The sequence below is a fragment of the Phyllobates terribilis genome, unplaced genomic scaffold (assembly GCF_046119375.1).
Source record: "Phyllobates terribilis strain yellow unplaced genomic scaffold, ASM4611937v1 Scaffold_1__5_contigs__length_1240528914, whole genome shotgun sequence".
NCBI classification, from domain to species: Eukaryota; Metazoa; Chordata; class Amphibia; order Anura; family Dendrobatidae; genus Phyllobates; species Phyllobates terribilis.
This window is the reverse complement of record NW_027362761.1, coordinates 953,074,656-953,102,401: the sequence shown is the minus strand read 5'-3', so window position 1 is coordinate 953,102,401 and position 27,746 is coordinate 953,074,656. Positions and strand designations below refer to the sequence as shown.

The 27,746-nt window shown below is 42.8% G+C and overlaps 1 protein-coding gene across 1 annotated transcript in view; it reads right to left on the bottom strand.

The window, feature by feature from the left end:
* USP38 (ubiquitin specific peptidase 38) overlaps positions 1 to 27,746 on the bottom strand; it is a 50,747-nt gene that overhangs the window by 7,631 nt on the left and 15,370 nt on the right. Inside the window, exons 4-8 of the mRNA XM_073642257.1 lie at positions 26,947 to 27,076; positions 13,603 to 13,704; positions 11,949 to 12,107; positions 6,576 to 6,769; positions 1,881 to 1,974 (exon numbers count right to left, since the gene is read on the bottom strand). Of these exons, the coding sequence (XP_073498358.1) occupies positions 1,881 to 1,974; positions 6,576 to 6,769; positions 11,949 to 12,107; positions 13,603 to 13,704; positions 26,947 to 27,076 (679 nt within the window). The remainder of the gene's footprint in view (positions 1 to 1,880; positions 1,975 to 6,575; positions 6,770 to 11,948; positions 12,108 to 13,602; positions 13,705 to 26,946; positions 27,077 to 27,746) is intronic.

The window sequence follows — 27,746 nt, the reverse complement described above, 5'->3', positions numbered from 1 at the left end:
TTGCATCTCTACAGATTTGCTGGAGAGATTAGTTCTTTTCTCCCCTGAATGATTCTGCCCGCTTATGATTGGTCAACTTCATGCAGGGGAAGAAGTATAAGCCCCAATGAGACAAATCTCTGGTGACAGCCAGCTGAACTATAAGAAACTATAACCTAAACTTCAGAAGTTAATATCTCCGCAACAGAGATGACACATTATTCCATGATGTGGACAATTTAACATGCACAAGCTGTTGAAAGATCCTATTTAATCATTTATATGTCCCTATATACCTAAATTATAATGAAAAAAAAGAGAAGACTTTCCCTTACAAAAAAAGGGGGAAAAAAAACATGACCACAACGCTACAACAACTGAGAAGTAAAAAAGTTAAGGCTTTTGCAATGCTGCAACAGTTCCAAAAAAGTGGTGTTATAATATAAAAGTAGTAAAACAAAATAAAAAAAAAAATAATACATTTTTGGTATCTCCATAATCGTACTGACCAATAGAATAGAACACGATATGAATGGTGAATTGTTTTACACAAAAATGGTGCCTCTAAAAGATCAAGCCCTCACATAGCTGCACCGAAAGAAAAAAATAAATGTTTAATGCGTGATTCATGAAACCTTTCATGTCAGTTTCAAGAAGCTCATGGGTGTATTTAACACAAAGAAATGCTACTACAGCCCGACTGAAGTAACATTTCTGGGGAGATGCACGGCGAGGAGAGGAAGGAGTGTATTTTTTTTCCCATGTGTTCCTGCCTGCTTACGATTGGTCTACGTCAAGCAGAGGAAGAAGCACACGCCCCCGGAGACAAATCTCTGGTAATGCTTAGTTGATTATAACATAAATTATAACCTAAACTTTACAAGCTAACATGGACTAACCGATTTTTTTTTTTTATTTGCCATCTACATCACTATAACTGCTGTGTAGTTTTTCATAATTATCAGCTGGTTCTAGCAAAGTTCAACCCTCCGGCTCTTGGTCACAACACCAGTACAGAGTTTGTTTGTTTCCTGTTACAGACAAATAAGTGATGTGAAACTACAAATGATGCTTTCACATAAATGGCCTCATCAGGAGGCAACAAACATAGCTCAACTAATAACAGCCCTTGTATTCAACCCATACTGCAGAAAATCTCTTTCCAGGCCACTCTATTTGCAATTCAACATGCAGTATATCTGTCTGTCACTTCTATATACAGCCCATCCAGCAGTACATCTCTCCTTTCTATTCCCTCTACATAGCTGATCCTGCAATATATCTCTCCTTTCTGGACCCTATATACACAGCTACATCCTGCAGTTAATTGCTCCTCCGAGTTACCAACACACAGGCACTGCGGTTTCCTGGTATGAGTTCCCTTAACCATGAATCATCCCTCACAGTAGAAGCTCTGTCCTCCACACAGCAGTTATGCTGGCAGGATGCCAGCTGAGATCCTGCACTGTGCAGATCAAACAGGACATCAGGAACTACAGGACCATTCCAATTGCAACTGAAGGGTATACATAAAGCCGGGAGGTGCATTCTTAAGGGGTTGATATGTGCAAAACAGTGCAGATTTAAAAACTAGGTGATATTGACACAAATTAATACATTTATGTCTACATTATTATAAGACCACATTGTGATTTTGGGAATAACCCTTTAATGTAAAAACATCTAACGCTTTAAAAATAACACTTAAATGTATAAAATACACCCCCATTCCAAAAAGAACCAACTTAAAGTGGTTGCCTGTTTTTAGGCCAAAATAGCCTGTGACGTGAAAAATGTATAAGGGGTGGGGAGGAAAACCCTATCTGTGCAAGATTTTTAACATGCAGTAAACCTTGTTGCTTTGGAAAGTCTTATTTTTATTTTTTTTATTGAATAAATACCTGGGTATGAGCCAAGAAAGCAAAAAGGTGCTGGAGTTTCTTCATCAATGAGTTGCAGCCATTCAAATTAAGTGACAGTACCTGCCTCCGAAAACTGAAAGAAGATTGGATGAGTATATGAACGGATTCCAGGGCCTCAACATTAAACACTAAATACTGTACATTTGTGTTTTCTTTGACTCCGTCACATCTAATCTACACTTCTCAGGCTTCAAAATGAGCCATTAAATTACATCTAAAATTTGTATTTTTATTCATAACTACAAATATTATATTCGTACAAGTTACCCAAAAATCTAAATATAGACGTCAGATTAACACTGACAGGAAAAACAAGTGTGTGTTTTTGTAACTCATCAAAAATTCATCACAATTTTAGACTAAAATTTCCAAGCTTCTTCTACCCATTAGATACAAGTGAAATACAAAAGTACAGGGATGCAACTGCGCTGTTTTTTTTTGGAGACTCATTGACTTGAACTGTCAATTTTGATTCACAGAACGGATCAAAATCAGACATTTCTTTGTTTTTATCCGCAAAAAAAGAAAGGAAGCCTTCATGTAGGAAAGGCCAATAGAATATACTTGCTAGGTACTGTGCCTGTGAAAAAAAGGATAAAACATGTACGACAAAACAGATGTCTGAATGAGGCCTAAATCCGATTTATTCCTTCTTTCCTATGAGGTTTCTGATTAATTTCTTGATGTCACCAATAACTCTGGTGTGGGCGGTTATAAAGCTTCCAATTCATAGAACGGAATAATAATCAAGTCAAATTTCTAGACAGCACTCGTAGCTACAAGATTGTGGTGTTCTGTAGTGGGGGGTGAGGTGGGGGCGTTTCTCCAAACAGTTGTGCAAAATACCACAGCACTCACTAGTACCACAAGCGAGTTCCATGATACTTTTCACTATTATTAGGAAGGAGTAATAAATAGTCAAGCGAGTCCACAAACCTGGCAATGAACTACTTGTGTATAGTAGTCAATAGCAACAGTGGAGGTAAAAGATCAATGTACTCGCTGATTTTATGGTGCATTAGTCAATGGAGCAAGGCTACGTAATAAGATTGCTTTATTCATCATAATCTATCCATTCCTGCTCCGTATCACACCATGCTGCATCTCTTCTACAAGGCAACTGTAAGGGTATGTTCACTCATGTTGGGTTTTTCAGCATTTTTTTTTTTGCTGCAGATTTTTATGCAAATTTTCAGCTGCGTTTTGCGGTACCAGCAAAGTCTATGAGAAACCAGAATTCTCTGTTTATACATGGCTTTTTTGTTGCGTATTTTGTGCCTTGGTTGGATTTTTGGAAAATAGAGCATGTCACTTCTTTCAGCGTTTTTAGACCTATAGCAGTGCTGGCGAACCTATAGCACGCGCGCCAGAGTGGGCACGCAGAGCCATTCCTAAGGGCACGCGCGCCATCGCCGCAGCGCTAGCGCTACTGGACCAGGACCTGGCCCGGTGGGTGAGTACTCGGAGCCCGCCGAAACCAGTCCCCACTTCAGCTAGATGTGCGTTCTCTGACACACATCTAGCTGAAGTGTATTGCAGCGCACTAGTTGCCAGGCCTGTGCGCTGCAATATACGCTGCTGGCCAATCAGAGGCCAGCAGATGATGTCAGCGTACAAGCGACTATGCGCAAGGCAGTGACGTCATGCGCCCCGTCGCCAGGACACTGGAGTCATCTGCTGACTACAGGAGAGGAAGGAAGGTGAGTAGGAGTGTTTATTATGGTTTTTTTTCTTTTAATATATGAACAGCGGTGCCAACAGGATGGAATAGGGGGGCGGAAGACCGTAATATATACTGTACATGGAATGGGGGGCGGGAGGGGGGAGGGGCAGAGCATATATCCATGGAATGGGAGGGTGGAGGGGCAGAGCATACATATCCATGGAATGGGAGGGTGGAGGGGCAGAGCATACATATCCATGGAATGGGAGGGTGGAGGGGCAGAGCATACATATCCATGGAATGGGAGGGTGGAGGGGCAGAGCATACATATCCATGGAATGGGAGGGTGGAGGGGCAGAGCGTACATATCCATGGAATGGGAGGGTGGAGGGGCAGAGCATACATATCCATGGAATGGGAGGGTGGAGGGGCAGAGCATACATATCCATGGAATGGGAGGGTGGAGGGGCAGAGCATACATATCCATGGAATGGGAGGGTGGAGGGGCAGAGCGTACATCCATGGAATGGGAGGGTGGAGGGGCAGAGCGTACATCCATGGAATGGTGGGGGGAACAGTATGTATGTATGTATGTATGTATAGAATGGGGGAAAGAGCATATATACATGGAATGGGGGGGTAAGAGCATATATACATGGAATGGGGGGGGGGGAGAGCATATATACATGGAATGGGGAGGAAAGAGCATATATACATGGAATGGGGAGAAACAGCATATATACATGGAATGGGAGGGTGGAGGGGCAGAGCGTACATCCATGGAATGGTGGGGGGAACAGTATGTATGTATGTATGTATATATAGAATGGGGGAAAGAGCATATATACATGGAATGGGGAGGAAAGAGCATATATACATGGAATGGGGGGGGGGAACAGCATATATACATGGAATGGGGGGAAACAGCATATATACATGGAATGGGGGGAAACAGCATATATACATGGAATGGGGGGAAACAGCATATATACATGGAATGGGGGGAAACAGCATATATACATGGAATGGGGGGAAACAGCATATATACATGGAATGGGGGGAAACAGCATATATACATGGAATGGGAGGGTGGAGGGGCAGAGCGTACATCCATGGAATGGTGGGGGGAACAGTATGTATGTATGTATGTATATATAGAATGGGGGAAAGAGCATATATACATGGAATGGGGAGGAAAGAGCATATATACATGGAATGGGGGGGGGGGGAAGAGCATATATACATGGAATGGGGGGGGGAACAGCATATATACATGGAATGGGGGGAAACAGCATATATACATGGAATGGGGGGAAACAGCATATATACATGGAATGGGGGGAAACAGCATATATACATGGAATGGGGGGAAACAGCATATATACATGGAATGGGGGGAAACAGCATATATACATGGAATGGGAGGGTGGAGGGGCAGAGCGTACATCCATGGAATGGTGGGGGGAACAGTATGTATGTATATATAGAATGGGGGAAAGAGCATATATACATGGAATGGGGAGGAAAGAGCATATATACATGGAATGGGGGGGGGGGAGAGCATATATACATGGAATGGGGGGGGGGAGAGCATATATACATGGAATTGGGGGGGGCAGCATATATACGTGGAATGGGGGAGAAACAGCATATATACATGGAATGGGGGGGGGGACAGCATATATACATGGAATGGGGGGAAACAGCATATATACATGGAATGGGGGGAAACAGCATATATACATGGAATGGGGGGAAACAGCATATATACATGGAATGGGGGGAAACAGCATATATACATGGAATGGGGGGAAACAGCATATATACATGGAATGGGGGGAAACAGCATATATACATGGAATGGGGGGAAACAGCATATATACATGGAATGGGGGGAAACAGCATATATACATGGAATGGGGGGAAACAGCATATATACATGGAATGGGGGAAACAGCATATATACATGGAATGGGGGGAAACAGCATATACACATGGAATGGGGGGAAACAGCATATACACATGGAATGGGGGGAAACAGCATATACACATGGAATGGGGGGAAACAGCATATACACATGGAATGGGGGGAAACAGCATATATACATGGAATGGGGGGAAACAGCATATATACATGGAATGGGGGGAAACAGCATATATACATGGAATGGGGGGAAACAGCATATATACATGGAATGGGGGGAAACAGCATATATACATGGAATGGGGGGAAACAGCATATATACATGGAATGGGGGGAAACAGCATATATACATGGAATGGGGGGAAACAGCATATATACATGGAATGGGGGGAAACAGCATATATACATGGAATGGGGGGGAAACAGAATATATACATGGAATGGGGGAGGGCAGCCATATATATATGGATTGGGGGAGGGCGGCATATATACATGGATGGGGGCATATAACAAGATGGGGGTGAGCACATTATTTCTGCAGTCTCATACCCCTGCTCCTTTCTGTGGCTGCTCTATGCTGCCCTCGTCTGCTCTCTGTATGAGTTGTTTTTTTCTAAACTAAAACCTCAGTATTCAGGTTAATTTGCCGTGTTGGCACTTGGAGATAAATAAGTGGGTTTTGGATTGCAGTTTGGGCACTCAGTCGGTAAAATGTTCGCCATCACTGACCTATAGGAAGTAATGAGTGGTGAAAAAAAAAGCACCAAAATTTACATCAGCGGTTTTTCAGTTTTTGATGGCAAAATAGAATGGGGTTCTTTTTTTTTTCACAGACCTTTATGTAAATGCATATATAGAGACAGAAGGACAGTGAAAAAGGCTGAAAAAATGCTTTAAAAAACACAGCAAAACCTGGGTTTTTGACGCAGCTGATTTCCTGACAGAGATTAAGTTTTGCTGCATATTTGTGACACTGAAAAACCCAACATGTGTGAACATAACCTTACATGTTATCATTGCTTCTTTGTCAGCAGATACTGCCAGTTTGGTTACAGAAGAATAACATTGCTGAACTCTTGGTACTTACTCTGTAGCCATAAAAAGTGCTTGTAAAACACTATTCATATAGCATGTATTCCCTAGGTTGATTAGCCCAGTTTTTCCAGTTTCTGATTTTCCTGACAGCCTGGGTAGACAAGATGCTAAAGCGTTGGATTGGGATGTCCAGGCACTTTGGTTTAAAATAAGTTTAACTTTTTCTTCAGATGGTTTGGGCAAGTCCTACAAGAAAACAAAATAAGAAAATCTGACAACTTTGCTACATTATATATATATATATATATACACACACATATTATATATACATACACACACATACAGTACAGACCAAAAGTTTGGACACACCTTCTCATTTAAAGAAATTTCTGTATTTTCATGACTATGAAAATTGTACATTCACACTGAAGGCATCAAAACTATGAATTAACACATGTGGAATTATATACTTAACAAAAAAGTGTGAAACAACTGAAAATATGTCTTATATTCTAGGTTCTTCAAAGTAGCCACCTTTTGCTTTGAGGACTGCTTTGCACACTCTTGGCATTCTCTTGATGAGCTTCAAGAGGTAGTCATCAGTTGTGTTGTGCAGAAGTCAGGTGGATACACAGCTGATAGTCCTACTGAATGGACTGTTAGAATTTTGTATTATGGCAAGAAAAAAGCAGCTAAGTAAAGAAAAACGAGTGGCCATCATTACTTTAACCCTTTCACCCCCGGGCCATTTTCCGTTTTTGAGTTTTCGCTTTTCGCTCCCCTTGTTCCCAGAGCCATAGCATTTTTATTTTTTGGTCAATATGGTCGTGTGAGGGCTTATTTTTTGCAGGACGAGTTGTACTTTTCAACGCCATTACTAGTTTTACCATATCGTATACGGGAAAAAAATTCCAAGCGCGGTGAAATTGCAAAAAAAGTGCAATACCACAGAGGTTTTTATTTTTTTTTTTTTATCACGTTCACTGAATGCTAAAACTGACCTGCCATTACTATTCTCCAGGTCATTACGAGTTTGTAGACACCAAATATGTATAGGTTCTTTTTTATTTAAGTGGTGAAAAAAAATTCCAAAGTTTGGTAAAAAAAAAAAAAAAAAAAAAAATGGTGCCATTTTCCGAGACACGTAGCGTCTCCATTTTTTGGGATATGGGGCCAGGTGAGGGCTTATTTTTTGCGCACTGAGCTGAAGTTTTATTGATGCCATTTTGGGGTATATATGATGTTTTGATCGCCCGTTATTGCATTTTATGGCGACCAAAAAACGTAATTCTGGCATTTAGAATTTTTTTCTCGTTACGCCGTTTACCGATCGGATTAATTCTTTTTTTATATTGATAGATCGGGCGATTCTGAACGCGGCGATACCAAATATGTGTATGTGTTTTTTTTTTATTATTATTTTATTTTGAATGGGGCGAAAGGGGGGTGATTTAAACTTCTATATTTTTTAAAACATTTTTTTTTCACTTTTTGCATGCTTCTATAGTCTCCATAGGAGACTAGAAGCAGCAACTGTCCAATCGCCTCTGCTACATACAGGGGACGAGCAGATCCCCTGCATGCAGCAGAAATGGTCCTGTGCTATGAGCGCCGACCACTAGGTGGCGCTCATAGCGACCAGCTCATGACAACCACAGGTGTCTGCTGCAGACCCTGGGTTGTCATGCCCACACATCGGTGACCCGCGATCATGTGACGGGGTCGCCGATGGGCGGGGCTTAGGAAGCGCGCGTTAAATGCCGCTGTCGGAGATTGACAGCGGCATTTAACATGTTAACAGCCGTGGGAGGATCGCGATTCCACCCGCGGCTGTTGCGGGCACATGTCAGCTGTAAGAATCAGCTGACATGTGCTCGGTTCAGTGCGGGTTCACCGCCGGAGCCCTCACTGAATCGGGGGTGATGACACAGGGCGTACTAATACGCCCTATGTCGTAAAGGGGTTAAGAAATGAAGGTCAGTCAGTCAGAAAAATTGGCAAACTTTGAATGTGTCCCCAAGTGCAATTGCAAAAACCATCAAGAGCTACACAGAAACTGGCTCACACGAAGACCGCTCCAGGAAAGGAAGACCAAGAGTCACCTCTGCTTCTGAGGATAAGTTTATCCGAGTCACCAGCCTCAGAAATCGCAGCTTAACAGCAGCTCAGATTAGAGACCAGGTCAATGCCACACAGAGTTCTAGCAGCAGACACATCTCTACAACAACTGTTAAGAGGAGACTTTGTGCAGCAGGCCTTCATGGTAAAATAGCTGCTAGGAAACCACTGCTAAGGACAGGCAACAAGTAGAAGAGACTTGTTTGGGCTAAAGAACACAAGGAATGGACATTAGACCAGTGGAAATCTGTGCTTTGGTCTGATGAGTCCAAATTTGAGATCTTTGGTTCCAACCACCGTGTCTTTGTGCGACGCAGAAAAGGTGAACGGATGGACTCTACATGCCTGGTTCCCACCGTGAAGCATGGAGGAGGAGGTGTGATGGTGCTTTGCTGGTGAGGATTTATTCAAAATTGAAGGCATACTGAACCAGCATGGCAACCACAGCATCTTGCAGCGGCATGCTATTCCATCCGGTTTGTATTTAGTTGGACCATCATTTATTTTTTAACAGGACAATGACCCCAAACACACCTCCAGGCTGTGTAAGGGCTATTTGACCAAGAGGGGGAGTGATGGGGTGCTACGCCAGATGACCTGGCCTCCACAGTCACCAGACCTGAACCTAATCGAGATGGTTTGGGGTGAGCTGGACCGCAGAGTGAAGGCAAAAGGGCCAACAAGTGCTAAGCATCTCTGGGAACTCCTTCAAGATTGTTGGAAGACCATTTCCGGTGACAACCTCTTGAAGCTCATCAAGAGAATGCCAAGAGTGTGCAAAGCAGTCATCAAAGCAAAAGGTGACTACTTTGAAGAACGTAGAATATAAGACATATTTTCAGTTGTTTCACACTTTTTTGTTAAGTATATAATTCCACATGTGTTAATTCATAGTTTTGATGCCTTCAGTGTGAATGTACAATTTTCATAGTCATGAAAATTCAGAAAAATCTATAAATGAGAAGGTGTGTCCAAACTTTTGGTCTGTACTATACATGTAAATAAACGTACTATAATCCCAGGAATCCCCACTTCAAGTTTAAGTCTATTGCCTATAATAATTCCCTGTGAAGCAAACAGATAATGCTTCTTTGAAGGTGGAAGAGGAGCGGACTTGCCTCTCAGTCTTGTATACCTATGACGCCACAATCAGGAACCTCATGTATCAGCAATTCAACAAGTCATTAAGATCAACCAGAAAAAGCACATTACCACATAAGGATTTGGAAGATTACATTAGCCCGAATACCAAGGCAGATGTTCTGCTGAAACAACATAACCAGCAGGTTCTTCTTGATGAGTAGGTCAATTAAATACACTGGTATGATACACAAAATGATAATAAAAGAATACATTAAATGCATTATCAAATAGCAATTGGATTTTATAGTAAAAAATAAAATGCCGGCTGTTTTATGTTTTTTACGGGAATAGGAAGGAACAATTCCACATATTGGTGTACAAATGAGCATTGATTGACTTCATATATATGTATTAACGCTCATTGCTGTCAAAGGATCACTGGATGCAACACTATTCTATTTGAAAAACCAATGGATAAAAAAAAAGAGGCTGTTTGATGCCAATTGACGATATGGGGACAAATTGTAACCATGATGGCATGGATGATTGCCAGTGTAGACTGGTTCAATAACATTTAAATGGAAGGAATTTTCACCAGTCTCAACTGGCAAAAGCTAAACCTGTAATTGCAGACTTGCTGTTTCGTATAGAGAAGTAATGCTAGTTAGATGGATATTATTCTGACTAAAATAGGATCAGAATATGGGGGACTGAGATGTTTTATCCTTATACAGCTTTAAAAGTAAAACTGTGGACAGGTGAAAAAATAAGGACATACATGCAAGGATATATTTATCAGTACATTGTCAGTTCTTGAAGTTGATGTGTTGGAAACAGGAAAAATGGGCAAACAACTTTGACAAGGGCCATACTGTTCAGGCTAGAAGACTGGGTCAAAGCATGTTCAAAACATCAGGTTGAGTGTTCCAGATATACAGAGGTTATAACTTACCATAGGTGGTCCAAGAAGGGACAACCATTATACCAGCATCAGGGTCATGGGCACTCAGAGCTTATTTATGTAGAGCAAAAGCTAGTCAGTCTGTTCTGACCTCATGGAAGAGCTACTGTAGAATAAACTGTGGTAAAACTTTTTGTTTTCTATAATCGAAAGGTGTTTGCCTGCCTGTATGGAGCCATGTAGCTGCAGACTAGTCAGAGTGCCTATGCAGACCTTTATCCATGAATGAAAGCGCCTGCAATGGGCACAAAAGCATCAAAGATGCATCATGCAGTAATGTAAGAGCTTTCACATTGCATTTTTTTCCTACATTCAGTGGCCCCATCGGGGCTTATGTCCGAACAACCCCACAAAACAGGATTTGGGTGTATGCGCTTATTGACTAAAATGGTGTAGACAGGGTCACCGTGTGCTCTGTCAAGCATCATTTTGGTCTGTACACACCTATTGGAGGAGAACACCAAGATGTAGTAGACTATGTCCAGCTGTCCACCTCCAACAGGCGTATATGGCTGAAAATGATGCGTGACACAGCACACAGTGACTCCATCTGCATCATTATAATCAATGGCTTTGTTAGCGCATATGCCCGAATCCCATTTAGCGGGGAAGGGGGGGAATTACGATTCAAACGCAAGCCCCAATAGGGCCACTGAATATAGGAAGAAACACCATGTGAGAGGGCTCTAAGAAGGTAGCTGGGTTTAGTGATCACCTTTTTTATTACATTGTGCGGACAGCCTGGAACAAGCCGGATGAGACAGGGTAGCGCCCCAGAGCGAGCCGGCTGAGTCAGTGGGTTGCCCTGGGCAATGGTTCTATAAGACATCTTGTCCTGTGCAGTCCATGATGTAATGGGTCCGAGCAGTTTTGGTGATGCGAAGGGGGCGAACACTGCACAGCAGTTCATGTCATTCATATAAAATATTTTCCATTCAGAACAGTAATATATATTTTAAAAATAATGAGCAGCAAAAGCCGCACATTGTGCTGAGCCTAGTACCATTCTCTAAATGGATCGATTATTTCTATTACCTGCCACCATATAAAGGACAGCCTCTCACAGCCAATATGGCAACACACTGCTAAGCTTAATTTGACTAATTAACTGTTAAAGTTGAGTGTTTTTACTTCTACTCATTCACTTGTAGATGAACCTTTAACCTTACTGGGACTTGAAAAAAGTAATTCATCAAATCATTTCACTGAAGAAAATGTCAAAACAGAGAATTTATTATTTGTCAATTAAATAAGAGTAATTACCTTAACAGCTTCCAAAATAGGCTCATAAAGATCTGGAAATCCAGAATAATGATAGATCATGCAGTGCATCAATTCCGAAAACTGGCTAAGAAAAGTTGTACTAGATGGGAGGCCATCACTCTTAAAGGAATGAACCAAATTAACAACATGGGGGACAATCTAAAGTAAAAAAAAAAAAAAAAAAGACATAACAAATCAATGATAACCTAGAGAAATACACATCATCCATGCAACTTAGAGAGCATAACATATCTGTTTCTGCAAAGTTTATTTCACTTGCTTATATATAGTACCATTAATTCCACAGCTCTTTACAGACTTCAGCATCACTGTCACCATAGGGAATTTAGATTGTGAGTCCCGATCAGTATGTTTTTGGAGTGTGGGAGAAAAATAGAATACCTGGAGGAAACCCACGCAAATACTACTACCATCTAAATGAGAACTTTTTTTTTCCATCATCGTTCAGAAATTCTTTATGCACTACTAAGGGAAGAAAAAAACAACCATAAAGGACCATTAAAATATATTTAAATTGTGTTCCCCTTTACAGAAGCGGGTGATCATATGATTGATGGGCCCAAATGAAGAAAAGCTGTTAGCGCTTCATGTAGTGTATACACAGTGCCCGTTCAGTGCGGTGTAATACAGCAATTAAGAATGCATAGTTGGTAATAAACCTTCTCTGCCATCTTTGTGGGCATTCTGGTTGTCTATGACATCCACCTTCACGTTCCTGAAGATGCACGATTTCCATGCAGTTGCTGACTCTCCAGTGATGTCATTACAGAGTCATATTGTGGATCACCCAGACGATTTAAGCTAGTGGCCGATCCGCCAGTAGTTAAGATAGTCATACACATATGGCCAGCTCAAGGATCATTAGATGCAGAGGGTCCAAACATGATGTTATTGACAGGACCAGCCAACCGCCTAATGTGTATGGTGACCTCCTAACTCTCCCCTGATGGCAGATGTTGCAATTGGATTACAACAGCCCAAAAATTGCTTTTTATCTCCTGTTCCATGGGAAATGAGTAGTTGTCAGGAGGTGCCTGGAAGCGGTTTACTCTCCTAATCCTAGTGGCACACATGCGGACTTAAAGCTCACATAGAGCATAGAGTGTAAACCAGGTAAAGGCTGACGGAAAGCAGGACACTCATTCAAAGCTTGTCATGTCCAGAGTGTTCGCCCCGTGTTTGCGTGGGTTTCCTCCGGTTTCCGCCCACACTCCAAAGACATACTGATAAGGAATCTAGATTGTGAGCCCCACAGTGCCGATAATGTCTGTAAAGCACTGTGGAATTAATAGCGCTATATAAGTTAGTAAAATAAATCAATAAAAACATATAAATCAGCCCCCCCTTCTTCGGTCCTTGTGCAATATGTCTTCCTATGAATTTCAGCTGTGGGCTAAGAGTTGTTTGAGAAATGGCTACAGAAGGTTTCTCAAACAAGGAGAGGAAAATATCCCTTCTCATTACCAGGTCCATATTTCGGATTGCCTCTGATTCTCAGACATTAATAACCATGATTGTTGTGTGTTGTTTTCTCTATTTCAACTAGACCCAATTGACACATTTTTGAATATTTAATTCACCTGGACACTTAAACCCCAAGAATTACTATACAAAATTTACAAAAAGTTCTTACCATGTGAAAAGCCTCTGGAGAATGTTGAAAACTAAGCAACATGTGAGAAAGGACGGCCAATGCTCCTGGCCGCACCAGAGGAAACCAAAGTCTGTTAAACACCTAAAAAACAAAAAAACAAAATGGTAAAATCAGAAGCTGTGAACAAGTTTCACCAAAACGTGAACTCACCAAGAATGTGGCCAAAGAGCTGTAAAGAAGTATGGCTTTAGAAAGAATAGAATTCCAGCGTTCCAAACTTCTTAAGAAAAATTATTTTAATGAGAAATCATTTTAAAGTGAAAGTAGACAACTTTCCAGAGACAAAGTGTATATAAACACTAGGAGGAGGAGTTCTACAAGCAAACGCGTTTTGGAAAGAGTTCCTTATTCATAGCCTCAGGCTACTTTCATTTTTAAATGATTTTTCATTAAAATATATATATATTTTTTTAAAGAAGCTTGGAACGCTGGAATTCTTTTCTTTCTGCTGGCTTCCGTGCGTGGAACTTCTGATATGGGTGAGCCGACTCTTTTCTAGTTATTCTTAAGCATGGCTCTATTCTCAGCTGTGGCCTGGGGGACCCAATTTAGAAGTCTTATGACTTAGCTTCATGTATGGCCGTGTGCTGATGGTTTCCATGAGACGTATTATGGGCAATACTTCTACACTTAAGAGATCTACCATCATTGATTGTTCTTATATACTCGTGCATTGCAGATTCATTAATATATTACTCATTTATTACTATTTTACTACATTTCTTTTACAGAATAGAACAGCATAACAACATACATCAAGACCCTTAGCCAATAAAACTGAACTGATTTTACAAATACAGTATTTTTACTATGCTTTTTTTCTGTACGGACGTAACTTTTCCCTCTTGTACAAGAACAGAAGTATCTTCAGAAAAGAAACAATGCTATGTAGTGTGAACACAGACGTCAGCAGCCCTTTGCAGTCCTCTGCCATCTGAGCCATTGTGTTTTTTGTTAGGGTAACTGATGTCATCAGCACAAATGGTCTCAAAAGCGAAAAAAAAAAAAAAAACACTACTTGGCAAATAAAGCAAATTAACTGCCACAATGATGGACAATGAGTTCCCATTCTGACTGGGACATGTACTGGACAATAGTTTGCCAGCATATTTCCGTACACCATAACAAAAATTACCAAGGTCACTGTAAAAAAAAAATAAATTAGTAAGCAGTCTCATACACTACATTCTGGTCCATATTTCCACTTCCAAATGCACAACCATGAATGTATACTGTACACGCTCTTGCAATAGCTTGTTCCTAGGATAGATTAGCTGTACATCCAGTATACCGTCAGATGTACCATTGTAGTGCAGCACAAGTAATCCAGCACAGCGCTGTACTGCCGCCATACAACATCTGTGCCAACTGCAACAACAGCAGTAAAGTGGAAGGAATATAAAAGCAAGGTCCAGCTATCAGTGCAGTCGATTATCCCATCCCTGATTTTTTATGTATCTATTGTTTCATTAAACTGCTGACGTGTTGGGTGGCGTGACCGAGCGGTGTATGCGGTGAGACGTGCCTTCTCTGAGCTCCCGTGGCACTCATCCTGAAAGAATTATTTAGAGGAAAGGACTAGGGACTTACTCACCCGCTACCTAAAGGTCCATGGACGTCAGGGAGCTGATCTCTGGGCTGCGGCTGTACCATAACACGCTCTAATAAGCAGGAAACAGATGAAGATGCGGTGCCAGCTGAAATCCAACATGGCGCCAGCATTGCGGGCGGAGGCAGAGGGATGTGACTGGAGATGTGATGGAACGGCTGGAGCAGTTTGCCCACATGCCTCCAATACCCCACTCAAGAGGTCAGTGTCTGCTACACAGGGGATAAGGGGAACACCTGGTGTAGGGTCCCGTTTTATGGCATAATCTATGGAGGAGGAGACTGAAGCCCCTGAGGTAGGGGTAACCCCTCAAAGGCATAATAGTTCTACTGCAGCTCCTAAGGGGAAAAGCTGTATCTTCAAAGAGATCTCCCAGAGGGACTCCCCCTCCCAGCAACATGTCATTAATGCAGCTAGTAAATGCATCTTTACCCTCAATACGCTAATGGGACAAGTCGGCCATATACAAGAATCTATATATGTAACACGCCACGATGTGTAGAAAGAGGAGGAAGGCAAAACAGTAGTGGAAAGCAGAGTTAGCGAGCTGGGGGCCACTCTCCCACCAGTCCGCAGAGATATACTGAGTCACACACAGGCAGTAACAGCACTGATTGCTAAGACTGGCGACTTGTTAGAGATGCAATAATATCAAACTGGTGGGGGGGCTCCTGAAAAAACTGAGGGGAACGACAAAGATGATTTTTTTGAAAAATGGTTACTGTATACCTTTGGTAAAGTTACCCTCACTCATTTGTTTGCTGTGGAAAGAGCTCACACGGTCCCCGCAAGACCAGGCCAAGACCTCCTAGGCCTATTCTAATCAAAATCCTGCACTACAAGGACCGAGACGTCATAATAAGGAAAACAAGAAAGATGCAGTAAATCAAGTTGGGGGGACAGAAAATCTACTTTTTACCCCAGACTTTTCAGTGGAGGTCCAGCGCAAAAGGTCCCAGTTTCAGACAAAAAGAGGAGGATGGATGGGACACTGGGCCTGCAATTCTCAATCTATCCCGCAAGCTCAGGGTGGTCACCCTTGGCACTACAACATTTTTTGAATACTCAAAAGACACACTTAGATGGCTGGACATTCACTAGCAACAAATCCGGCATGAGGCTGGAAAGGCCCGCGACAGCCCTAATGCATGATGATGCCCGAAAGTCCTTTTTCTCACTACATGCTATTAATTCCAACAGGTTCTTCCAGTAGTATGACTGTGGCCTCATTTCATGCCAACATGTGACATTAGTACTATTGAGGCTGGAATTTATGGTCCAAACCTCTGTATTCTTTTTACTTTAATGTCTAAATTAGTGCGGCGGGCAGTAACAGAATGATTTTTTGTTTATTGCGTTTCTTCCTTTACAGGTGCATGCACCTAATGGTTAAAAGGTTCGCTTGAGCCCCATTTCTTACTAGAAAGGGCAGGTTTACAACATAAATAGGAGCAGGTTTACTGGTTCACATTTGGGGGAGAGGGGGACAGTTTGGAATTCTTCCGTACCAACAATTGGATACTTTTAAGAGCCAGAAAACGGTTAATTCACAAGGATCATCTTCTTACATGGGCGTTCTTAAAGTTGGGTACTATGATTGATTTTATTTCTTGGAATATTCATGGGTTGAGCAATGATTCCAAAAGTCTCGCAATCCTTGAATACATAAAAAGATTCAACCCAGCAATAATAGGGTTACAGGAGACACATCTAACAAAAGACACCATCAATCAGATACATAGATCCTAAATGCGGAATACATTACATTCAGTTCATTCTAATTACTCAAGGGGGGTTAGTCTAACTGTATATAAAGGTATCTCATGTACGTATATTGACTCCTTCAAAAACTCAGAAGGTAGATTTTTAGGGGTTAGATGTAAAATCCAGCACTTAGAATGTATTATTGTCGTGGTCTATAAACTTCCTCCATATTCAAATATCCCTGTCAAAAAGATTCTTAAGGGACTCGCGGTGAGGTGGGATATACCCCTAGTGATCATGGGGGATTTTAATATTAGTAATCCTGGTAGGGATAAGTTTCCGAGGGAAGGGGGTGGCACTGGTACTTCGTCCCCTTTTGGCTGCCTTATTAGAGAGGCGGGACTGACATTTGGCGGGAGAAGTTCCCAAACTTAAAGGTTTTTAATTGTACCTCATCAACCTATCAAGAATTAATCTAGCCTTAAGTAATACCCAAATGATACCACTAATTTCTAAAGTTAAATCGGGGATGTGTGCAATACTCCCATCCAAAGCCCGTGTAGTGGGTGCGTCCTCGCCCACTGGACGGCCGTGTCACGGCAGTGTATGGAGCGAGGCCAAGGCCACTAGACGGGTTCTGTCAAGGAGTATGTATAACACATACATCACCACTGATCCCTGCTCAGAAACTGCCGAATCCTTGCAGTGCACAGTGCGTGCGCTAGGGAGATTCATAAGTCTGCAGTCACACAGAGTGACTGCCGACTTATCAATTTAGACCCAACAACCCCTTTAAAGAATTATTTGATATCAATTCTAGGTCAGCTCCTAATAATATTATTTGAGACGCTATGAAGGACTTTTTAAAGGGGGGGGTCCAGATTAGAGAGAACTGGTAAAAAGATAACTCGCGGAAAAGAGGAGTCGAATTAGAAAGTAGGGTTCAGAAACCGAAACATTATTATTATTAATACAAGATTATTTCAAACAGAGCAAGCTGATAACAAAAGAATGTTTTTGAAACAGCAGTTTTATGGGAAAGGTGAAACGATTGGCCGCTTACTAGCCAAAATGGCCCAAGCTCAGAGGAAGAATGCTTTTATACGCCGCTTAAAAGATCGAGAAGGGAGGATTAATACCCAAACTCCTCAAATTTTAGAGACTCCGCTTCTGTTCCAATTTGTATTTGTATGGGGTGAACAATTAGCTGACCATCGAAGACTAAACGGCCATCCAGTAGAAATCTTGCATCGCACTATTTGGAAATGGTTAAGGATTAGTGTTGAGCGAGTATGTTCTGTCCGAGTATGCTCGGGCCGAGCTCCGAGTAGTTACAGCTGCTCTGTGATATGTTTGAATCGCTCCCGTGTGCATGATTTGCAACTGTTTGACAGCTTTATTACATGTGAGGAATGTGTAAGAAATAGACATTCCTCACATGTAATAAAACTGTCAAACAGTTGCAAATCATGCACACGGGAGCGATTCAATCATATCACCGAGCAGCTGTAAATACTCGGAGCTCGGCCCGAGCATACTCGGCGAAAGGGTTAATAGAACATACTTGCTCAACACTATTAATGATGCATTTTCCGAGAGGACACAGCCAAGACCATTATACAAGGCTATAATAGTCGTCTTACCCAAGGAAGGGAAAGATAGGGACTAGTGATGAGCGAGCATGCTCGTTACTCAAGATTTAAGAACATGCTCAGGAGTTTTCCCGAGTATCTTCAGCGAGCTCGGGTGTTATGTTTGAGTCACGCCGTGTGCATGATTTGCGACTGTTTGACAGCTTTAATACATGTGGGGAATGTCTGTTTCTTAGGCAATCCTCACATGTATTAAAGCTGTCAAACAGTCGCAAATCATGCACACGGAGTGACTCAAACATAACATCCGAGCACGCTGAAGATACTAGGCGAACACTCGAGCATGCTCGTCAAAAGGGTTAACAGAACACGCTCGATCATCACTAATGGGGACTTATCAGAATTATACAGACCCATCTCACTACTAACATCTGATGTCAAGATTCTGGCAAAAATCCTGGTGGATAGGTTGAGCTCTGTGGTAGTACATCTGGATCAGGCCGGCTTCATGCCATCTAAGACGACCGCCATTAACCCATGAAGGGTATTTTTAAACTTGCAAATGGTACAGCCTAATCCCAGAAACAAAGCTGTTCCCTCCTTAGATGCCAAAAAAGCCTTTGATAGTGTGGAGTGGAAATATATGTGGGCGGTGCCAGGGGAAATAAGATTTGGGCCTAATTTCATCAAATGGGTAATACTACTGTACAAGTCCCCAACAACCATAATAAGAGCTAATGGGGATATGACGGAGAGTTTTGATCTTTTTAGGCTGTGTGCCCACGAAGCATTTTCCAAGCGTTTATGCTGCGGAAACGCTTGGCAATCCGTCCCCCATGGTCCCCAATGACAAGCCGCAATGTCAATGCCCATTCTGGGGATTTTTTCGCAGCATTTATGCTGCGCTCAAAAATCCACAGCAAGTCCATTCATTTTGCGGACACGCAGAGTAATTGCCGCCATTGACTTGCATTGGACCGCGTGACATCCGCATCACTGCATCTACACATGCGGATATCACACGGTTCAAGGTGCGGATGGTACCCAGGTCTGGAGGAGAGAAGACTCTCATCCAGACCTGGGTACCATAGAAACTGTAAAAAAAAGAATTTAAAATAAAAAATAAAGATTATACTTACCTTCCGATGTCCTCCCGGTGTTTTCTCTGCTGCGTCCGGTCTCTTGTACTGCTCGCGGTGTTTTGAAGGACCTGCCATGACGTCATTGAGTCATGTGACCTGACTAGTGTTGAGCGATACCTTCCGATATCAGGAAATATCGGATCGGATTGGATCGGGTCGATACCCAAAAAGTATCGGATATCGCCGATTCCGATACCGGAAACCAATGCAAGTCAATGGGACACAAATATCGGAAGGAAAATAAACCCTTTCTTTCTTTGTAGGTTAATTCTACATGAAGGAAAACAACTAACAATAATGTAGAATGTATTGGGGGAGGTGGTTGCCCAAATCGATGGGAACAGTGCCCACAGTGAAACATGAAAAGCCGGCAATTCAGCAGCGGCGTACACCGGTACCCGACAATTTAGAACAGAAAGAATAGAGCTTCACACATAGAAACATGTCAGTCACATATGTATGAAGTACAGTGACAGTGTTGCTTACTGTACTTGTCATTTAGTGTAAAGGATTTATTTAAAAAAATATTACTGTTTTCATGCACTGTCTCTTTAAAAAAGCCGGCCGGCAATCCAGCATCAGTACCCGACAATTTATAACAGAAAGAATAGAGTATCACACATAGATTAGATAGATAGAAACATGTCAGTCACATATATAAGAAGTACAGTGATAGTGTTGATTACTGTACTTGTCATTTAGTGTTAAAATAAAGGATTTATTAAAAAAAAAAATTGGCGTGGGGTTCCCCGTAATTTTAGTCTCTAGCGGAGGTCAAGCAGACGGCTGGGGCAGATGTTTGAAGCTTGGGAAGGGGGTAATACCCACGGAGCTCCTCAGGCTACTAATATCAGCCCCCAGCTGAATACCTAGCCTTTACTAGCTATTAAAATGGGGAACCCCCCCCAAAAAAAATGACGTGGGGTCCCCCCTATTTTAATAGCTAGCAAAGGCTAGGCAGACAGCTGGGGGCTGATATTAATAGCCCAGGAAGGGTGCCATGAATATTGGCCCCCTCCCAGGCTAGAAACACCAGCCGTCAGCCGCCCCAGAAATGGCGCATTCATAGGATGCGCCAATTCTGGCACTTAGCCTCGCTCTTCCTACTGCCCTGTAGCGGTGGCAGTGGGGTAATAGGGCTGGGGTTGATGTCAGCTTATAATGCCAGCTGACATCAAGCCCAGATTAGTAATGGAGAGGCGTCTATAAGACACCCCCATTACTAACCCCATAGTAAAAGTTAAAAAAAACACAAACACCCAGAATAAAGTCCTTTAATTGAAATAAACACACAATTCTTTATTGTTCTAAATTAAACCATACTTACCGTCATGCCCATTCCAGCTGAAGCCAACAATCTCCTGCAATAAAAGAAAAATAATAAAGCAACATCATCCGTACCTTTCCATGATTCCCAGGACAGCTTCAGCTCTGCTACATCGAGATAACAGGCTGGACCGCAGCAGAACGCTGCCATCCAGCCTGTCATCACGCAGACACTGAGAAGCGCAGGCATGCTTGCGCTCCTCAGTGTCTGGCTGTGACGGCATCCAGATGAGCCGACAATGAACTCAGCTCACCTCATGCACGTCACGGACAGCGTGGGAGAATTCTCCTGCGCATGCGGTGAGCGTGAGAGACTCGGCTCATCTGGATGCCGTCACAGCCTGACATTGAGGAGCGCAAGCATGCCTGCGCTTCTCAGTGTCTGCGGGATGACAGGCTGGATGGAAGCGTTCTGCTGCGGTCCAACCTGCCATCTCGATGTAGCAGAGCTGAAGCCGTCCTGGGAACCATCGAAAGGTAAGGATGATGTTGCTTCATTATTTTTTCTTTTATTGCAGGAGATCGTTGGCTTCAGCTGGAATGGGCGTGATGGTAAGTATGGTTTAATTTAGAACAATAAACAATTGTGTGTTTATTTCAATTAAAGGACTTTATTCTGGGTGTTGTGTTTTTTTTTTTTTTTTTTAAATACTTTACTAGAAATTCATGGGGGTCATGTCTAATATTGGCGCGACCCCATGAATTTCGGGCTTAGGGCCAGCTGATAATGCCAAGCTGGCCCTAACCCCTTTATTACCCAGTGAGCCACCGCACCAGGGCCCTGGATGAGTTGGGTACAGCGCCAGAAGATGGCGCTTCTATGAACGCACCATTTTCCGGTGTGGCTGCGGACTGCAATTTGCAGCGGGTGGGGCCCAGAAAGCTTGGGCCTCCCTGCGCTGCGGATTCCAGCCCCCAGCTGCCTAGTTGTACCTGGCTGGACACAAAAATAGGGAGAAGCCCCACGTATTTTTTTTTTTTTTTTTTTTAACTTATTTCATGAAATTCATGAAATAATAATAAAAAAAGGGCTTCCCTATATTGTTGTGTCCGGCCAGGTACAAATAGGCAGCTGGGAGTTGGGGGCAGCCCGTTCCTGGATGCTGTACCTGGCTGGCATACAAAAATATGGCAAAGCCCACGTCAAAATTTTTGGGAAAAATTAATTAAAAAATAAATAATAATTTAGGAACTCCATCTTTATTAACCCCTCAAGTGTCATTTAGTTTTAAAATAAAGGATTTATTAAAAAAATAATTGGCGTGGGATCCCCCATAATTTTAGTCTCTAGCGGAGGTTAAGCAGACGGCTGGGGCAAATGTTTGAAGCCTGGGAAGGGGGTAATACCCACGGAGCTTCCCAGGCTACTAATATCAGCCCCCAGCTGAATACCTAGCCTTTACTAGCTATTAAAATGGGGGACCCCCCCCCCAAAAAAAATGACATGGGGTCCCCCCTATTTTAATAGCTAGCAAAGGCTAGGCAGACAGCTGGGGGCTGATGTTAATAGCCCAGGAAGGGTGCCATGAATATTGGCCCCCTCCCAGGCTAGAAACACCAGCCGTCAGCCGCCCCAGAAATGGCGCATCCATAGGATGCGCCAATTCTGGCACTTAGCCTCGCTCTTCCACGCTGCCCTGGTGCGGTGGCAGGGGGTAATCGTGGTGGGGTTCATGTCAGCGCCAGCTGCCATGAAGCCCAGGTTAGTAATGATGGGCGTCTATAAGACACCCCCATTACTAACCTACAAAGTGTTAAAAAGAAAAAACACACACTACACCCAGAAAAAAATAAATTTATTTGAAATAAAACACACCATTTTATTTAATTCTTAGTTTACTAAAAAAAAAACTGTTACCTGTTCACGTTCCTGCGCTGATCTCCCATGCACAGCTGTCACATCTGGAGATGGTGACAGCTGTGCATGGCTCCTGTAAGCTCACACTCCCGGCAGCGTGAGCCCTGACTGAGGTCACCGGAGTGCATTCAGTCAGCGCAGCTCCGGAGACCTCCTTTACGGCACTGCTGTACCGTGGGAATTTCTCACGGTACAGCAGGGCCGTTAAGGAGCTAACCGGAGCAGCGCTGCCTGAACTCCGGCGAACCCGCTTATGCAATGACAGGGCTGCTTTACGGCCCCATCATTCTAGCGGCAGCAGCGGTTCAGAGCGGTCACATTCTATGTGGCTGCTCTAAACTGGAGATCATCGTGGGACACTCGTGGACTACTACGGAGGGGTAAGGATAAGGTTGTGGTTTATTATTTTATATTTTATTACAGGAGATCGATGGCTTCGGGGAATTAGGTGTCTAGGTGAGTATAGGTGTAGTTTTTTATTTTTTACATTATTTTAGGTGGCGATCGGCGGGGACAGGTAATGTATGAACTAATTTATTTTAGGTAACCACTGGCCATCAATGACATGTATTTAAAATTTATTGGGGACCAAAAACAAATATATATGGGGGCCTAAAAAAATAAAAGATGTATAGGGGCAAAAATAACATATGGGGCAGTTTAAATAGCAGGATCAGGCTGATGGGAACTACTGCTCCCATCGAGCTGATGCTGCTGCCACGAGTGGACGGGGGACAGACATAGGCCGATGTGAGTAGTAGTGTCACATCGGCCTATGTCTGCCTGCATGCGCACATCCGCAGACATCGTGCACACCCGCAGACACCGCGCACACACTAATCATGACGGGTCTGATGGTCTGGGAGGTGAGGCTGACCTGTGTGGCCGTGGGAAAGTTCATGTGAGTTCATGCAGTGAAGCATGAACTCACATGAACCCTCTGAGGGCACCGCGGCTACTTCAAATGAACAGCTGATCGGCATCACCTGATACCTCAGCTGTTTATTTGAAATAACCGGCGGGAGAGCGCAGCACAGAACGGGAAAGCCGGCGGTGAAGTCTTTTCACTGCCGGCTTCCCCGCCCGGGTCCTTCGCTCCCCACTCCCTGGTGCTGCGCTCCCCGCCCGGTCCTAACTTACGATCGGGATGTGAAATGGCGAGGGGAGCGGAGGATCGAGGTGGGAGACTGCGGGGAAGCAGTATGGGGCTGTGTGATGGTTTAAAAGCCGGCGGCTTTTTACCGCCCGCCGGCTTTTAAACAATCAGGAGAATTCTCCCACGCTGGGATGGCATTCTGATGACAGGCTGGATCGCAGCTGAGCGCTGACATCCAGCTTGTCATCCTTCAGAGACACTGCAGAGCGCAGGCATTATGGGAACTTCCGATTCCGGTATCCGATATTCTAAAAGTATCGGAATTAAGTATCGGAATTACGATACCGCGAATATCGGCCGATACCCGATATTTCAGTATCGGAATGCTCAACACTAGATCTGACACATGACTCAATGATGTCACCGCAGGTCCTTCACACCACCACGAGCAGTGCAAGAGACCGGACGCAGCAGAGAAAACACCAGGAGGACATCGGAAGGCAAGTATAATCCTTATTTTTTACCATTCTTATTCTTTTTTTTTTTAACTAACTTGGTCACACTACTATAAATCCATGCCGGTTACATGGATTTATATAGTGTGAACAAGTTGTCAAGCACTTTTCCAAGTGATGCTAAAATCGCTTGGAAAAGTGCTTGATAACACGCATACAGAAATGCATGCAAAGACGCTTGACGAACGCTTCTACCTGGCGGGAAAAACGCATGTAAAATCCGCATGCGTTTTTCCTGCCAGGGAGAAACGGAAAAAACATGCAGCATTTCTGGATCATGGACATATAGCCTTAGGGAAACAAGGCAAGACTATTCTCTATTGTCCCTGCTTTTCGCAATTGCAATAGAGCCTGTAGCCTGTATTAGACAACACCCTGGTATTAGGAGCATTAAATAAGGTGACAAAGATGAACGGATCGCCCCCTGTATGCGGATGACTTGTTGTTATTCGTTGATAATTTGAATACCTCTCTCTCCCTCATTAATAATGGATATCATCTCTAAATTTGGGGTCTTTTCAGGCCTAAATATTAATTGGTTGAAGTCTGCTTTACTCCCACTGGATAAGAATGTACATCTTCGACCAAATGAGTTGTTAGCAATCCCGGAGGTGCAAAAGTTTAAATACCTAGGCATTTATGTTACCAGAGAGGTTAATGACTACATCCCTGTAAACTTGAATCCCCTAATAGTTAAGGCAAGAAGTGAAGTCTCAGCATGGGGAAGGGGGGGGTAATTACCCCTCTCTGGCAGAACAAACCTCATTAAAAAGTGCCTTTACCCCTCTGTACTATATGCATTGCATAATTCTACTGTTTTGATCCGAAAGCACTGGTTTAAAAAAAAAATGCATATCTTTCAGAACCTGGTCCGGAAAAATGTTGCCCCTAGAATAGAAAAACTACAGTTGCTCAAAGATCAGGGTGGTTTAGCCCTTCCTAATGCATGGGGTATTTGTATGTATTTATATTGGTCTGCATTCCAAACAAAGGTGGGTGGTTGTTGGGGTGGGGGGTTCTTGTCATTTGTATCCAAGATCTGAAGTGAATGTTTTTTTCATATGCTGTATGATATTATGCATTTTCTTTTCTATTGTTTGCAAATATCAATATACTTATCTGATCTGGTGTTTTATATATGTTTATACCTCAATAAAAAGTTTTGATTTAAAAAAAAAAAAAAAAAAACAGCTGACATTTTGAAGGTATGATGAGTGAAGTTCCGGGCATGATACGCCAACCAATCACTACAATTAAGTGGAAGATCCACACGGCTTAGTGTTGTGCCTCATCAGCTCTGTTCAGCACGGATTCACATACTTTCTATGAACCCATAAGACATTCTGTTCCAAAAAGAGCTAAGCAGAGAAGGGGGAGAGTGCTCCGCTAAAAGGTTCTGTCCTGTTTCACAAACATAGTTACAATTTAAAGCGTACAAACACTTTTTTTTCTTCTTGACTAATATGTGACAGGACTTGAAATGCCCTGCATATCAGAGAGTCCTGGCCCGGAGACCCCCACCGGCTGTTCTAAATACTTTAGCTGGAGGCTGTTTTGGCATTAGTGCGTGCGAAGAGCAGAGTATGGTCCCACAGACTTTCTATTGACTGTGTGTGCAATTGGTAGGGGTCTGAGGACCCAGACTTCCACCAAGTTGCAGGGTATGTTAGGCACTGTCACGCATTAGAAAGAAAAAAAAAAAAAAGGGTAGCTATGCTTTTAAGTATACCTACTAGTGATGAGTATGTTCTGTTAACCCGGTCGGCGAGGAAGCTCGGGTGCTCGCAGAGTATCTTTAGCGTGCCCGGGTGTTATGTTTGAGTCTCTCCATGTGCATGATTTGCGACTGTTTGACAGCTTTAATACATGTGAGGAACGCCTAAGAAACAGGCATTGCTCACATGTATTAAAACTGTCAGTCGCAAATCATGTGCACGGAGTGACTCAAACATAACACCCGAGCACGCTGAAGATACTGGGAAAACACCCGAGCATGCTCGTTAATCTCAAGTAACGAGCATGCTCGCTCATCACTAATACCTACCAAAAACTAGATAGTCGTTCGGTCATCTGGTGAGACTTCTATACTCACACATGGCAGGCCTTAGTGTATACAGCAATCTATGCACAGTCCACTGTCAGTATTGTTAAAGGTGTAGTCCATTACTCGGACAACCCTTTTTAAATACTATACCCCCCCTTAGTAAAAAAAAAAAAAAAAAAAAAAAATTTAAAAAATCATATTTACCTCCTGTGTTGGGTCTCCCGAGGCTCGCATGACATTGTTATGCCACGAGAGCACTGCAGCTAATCAGCCATTAATGGGCTGCTTCGCTTACATTTCCCTTGGACATAAAAAGAAAGTGTGAGAACTGCAGCCCATTAGCAACCTCTGAACCTCTGATTGTAGTAGTGGACAGCCCCTTTAATATTTAAAAAAATAATCATTCTGAAATGACAGAGGTGCAGCCGTTTACATACCAATTCAATTTTGAGCAATGTGACATCGATGAGAATAGTAAACTTCTGGACAGCAGCCAGTCCCTTCAGCAGAGCAATCACCCAGGTCTCCACATGTTGTGCTAGAGGCCAGGAAAGCCAGTCAATCATCCTGAAAGAGAAAGGACAGCAAGTTCTACACACTGAACTCTCGCCACAACAGACTCAAGAACTCTAATTAGAGGATTTGACTAATGATAGATGTAGTAATCAGCCGGCTGAGGAAGGAAACGCACTTCTGTAGCACTCAGGCAATGCCGTTGTACACCACAGGAGCGGAGCCAAAACCGTGTCCACGCAGCTAAACCTCAAAGGACTTCCAACCTGAGGACCAAAGTGGTCCCTGAAAACGAATGCTTCCATGAAATAACATGGCAACGAACCAATACTAAAAATATTATTCATAAAACAATACTAAGTAATGATCACATACACATTACAGCAGAGCCCATCCACGCCTGTCCTGAAGATTAGCTACATGCTGAAGAATTGACAGAAAGCAGTATAAGAGAGTTATACATCCATTATCTAGAGCGAGTAAGGGATGCAACACTGGACAGCCCATTTAAGAGTTATCCTCTGTGTAAGAGATTGATGGTCTTTGGTTTGCCAACCTGAATGAATATTGTTCTGCTGTTTTGTAACAGTAAACATATAAAACGTACTAATATACTTTTAGTTCTAAATAAAAACCGAGAGAAAAGGAAGCAAATACCCAAACTATCATCATTCAGAAAAATAATGAAGATCTTTCCCCAATATAATATCCATGTAGTGGTCTT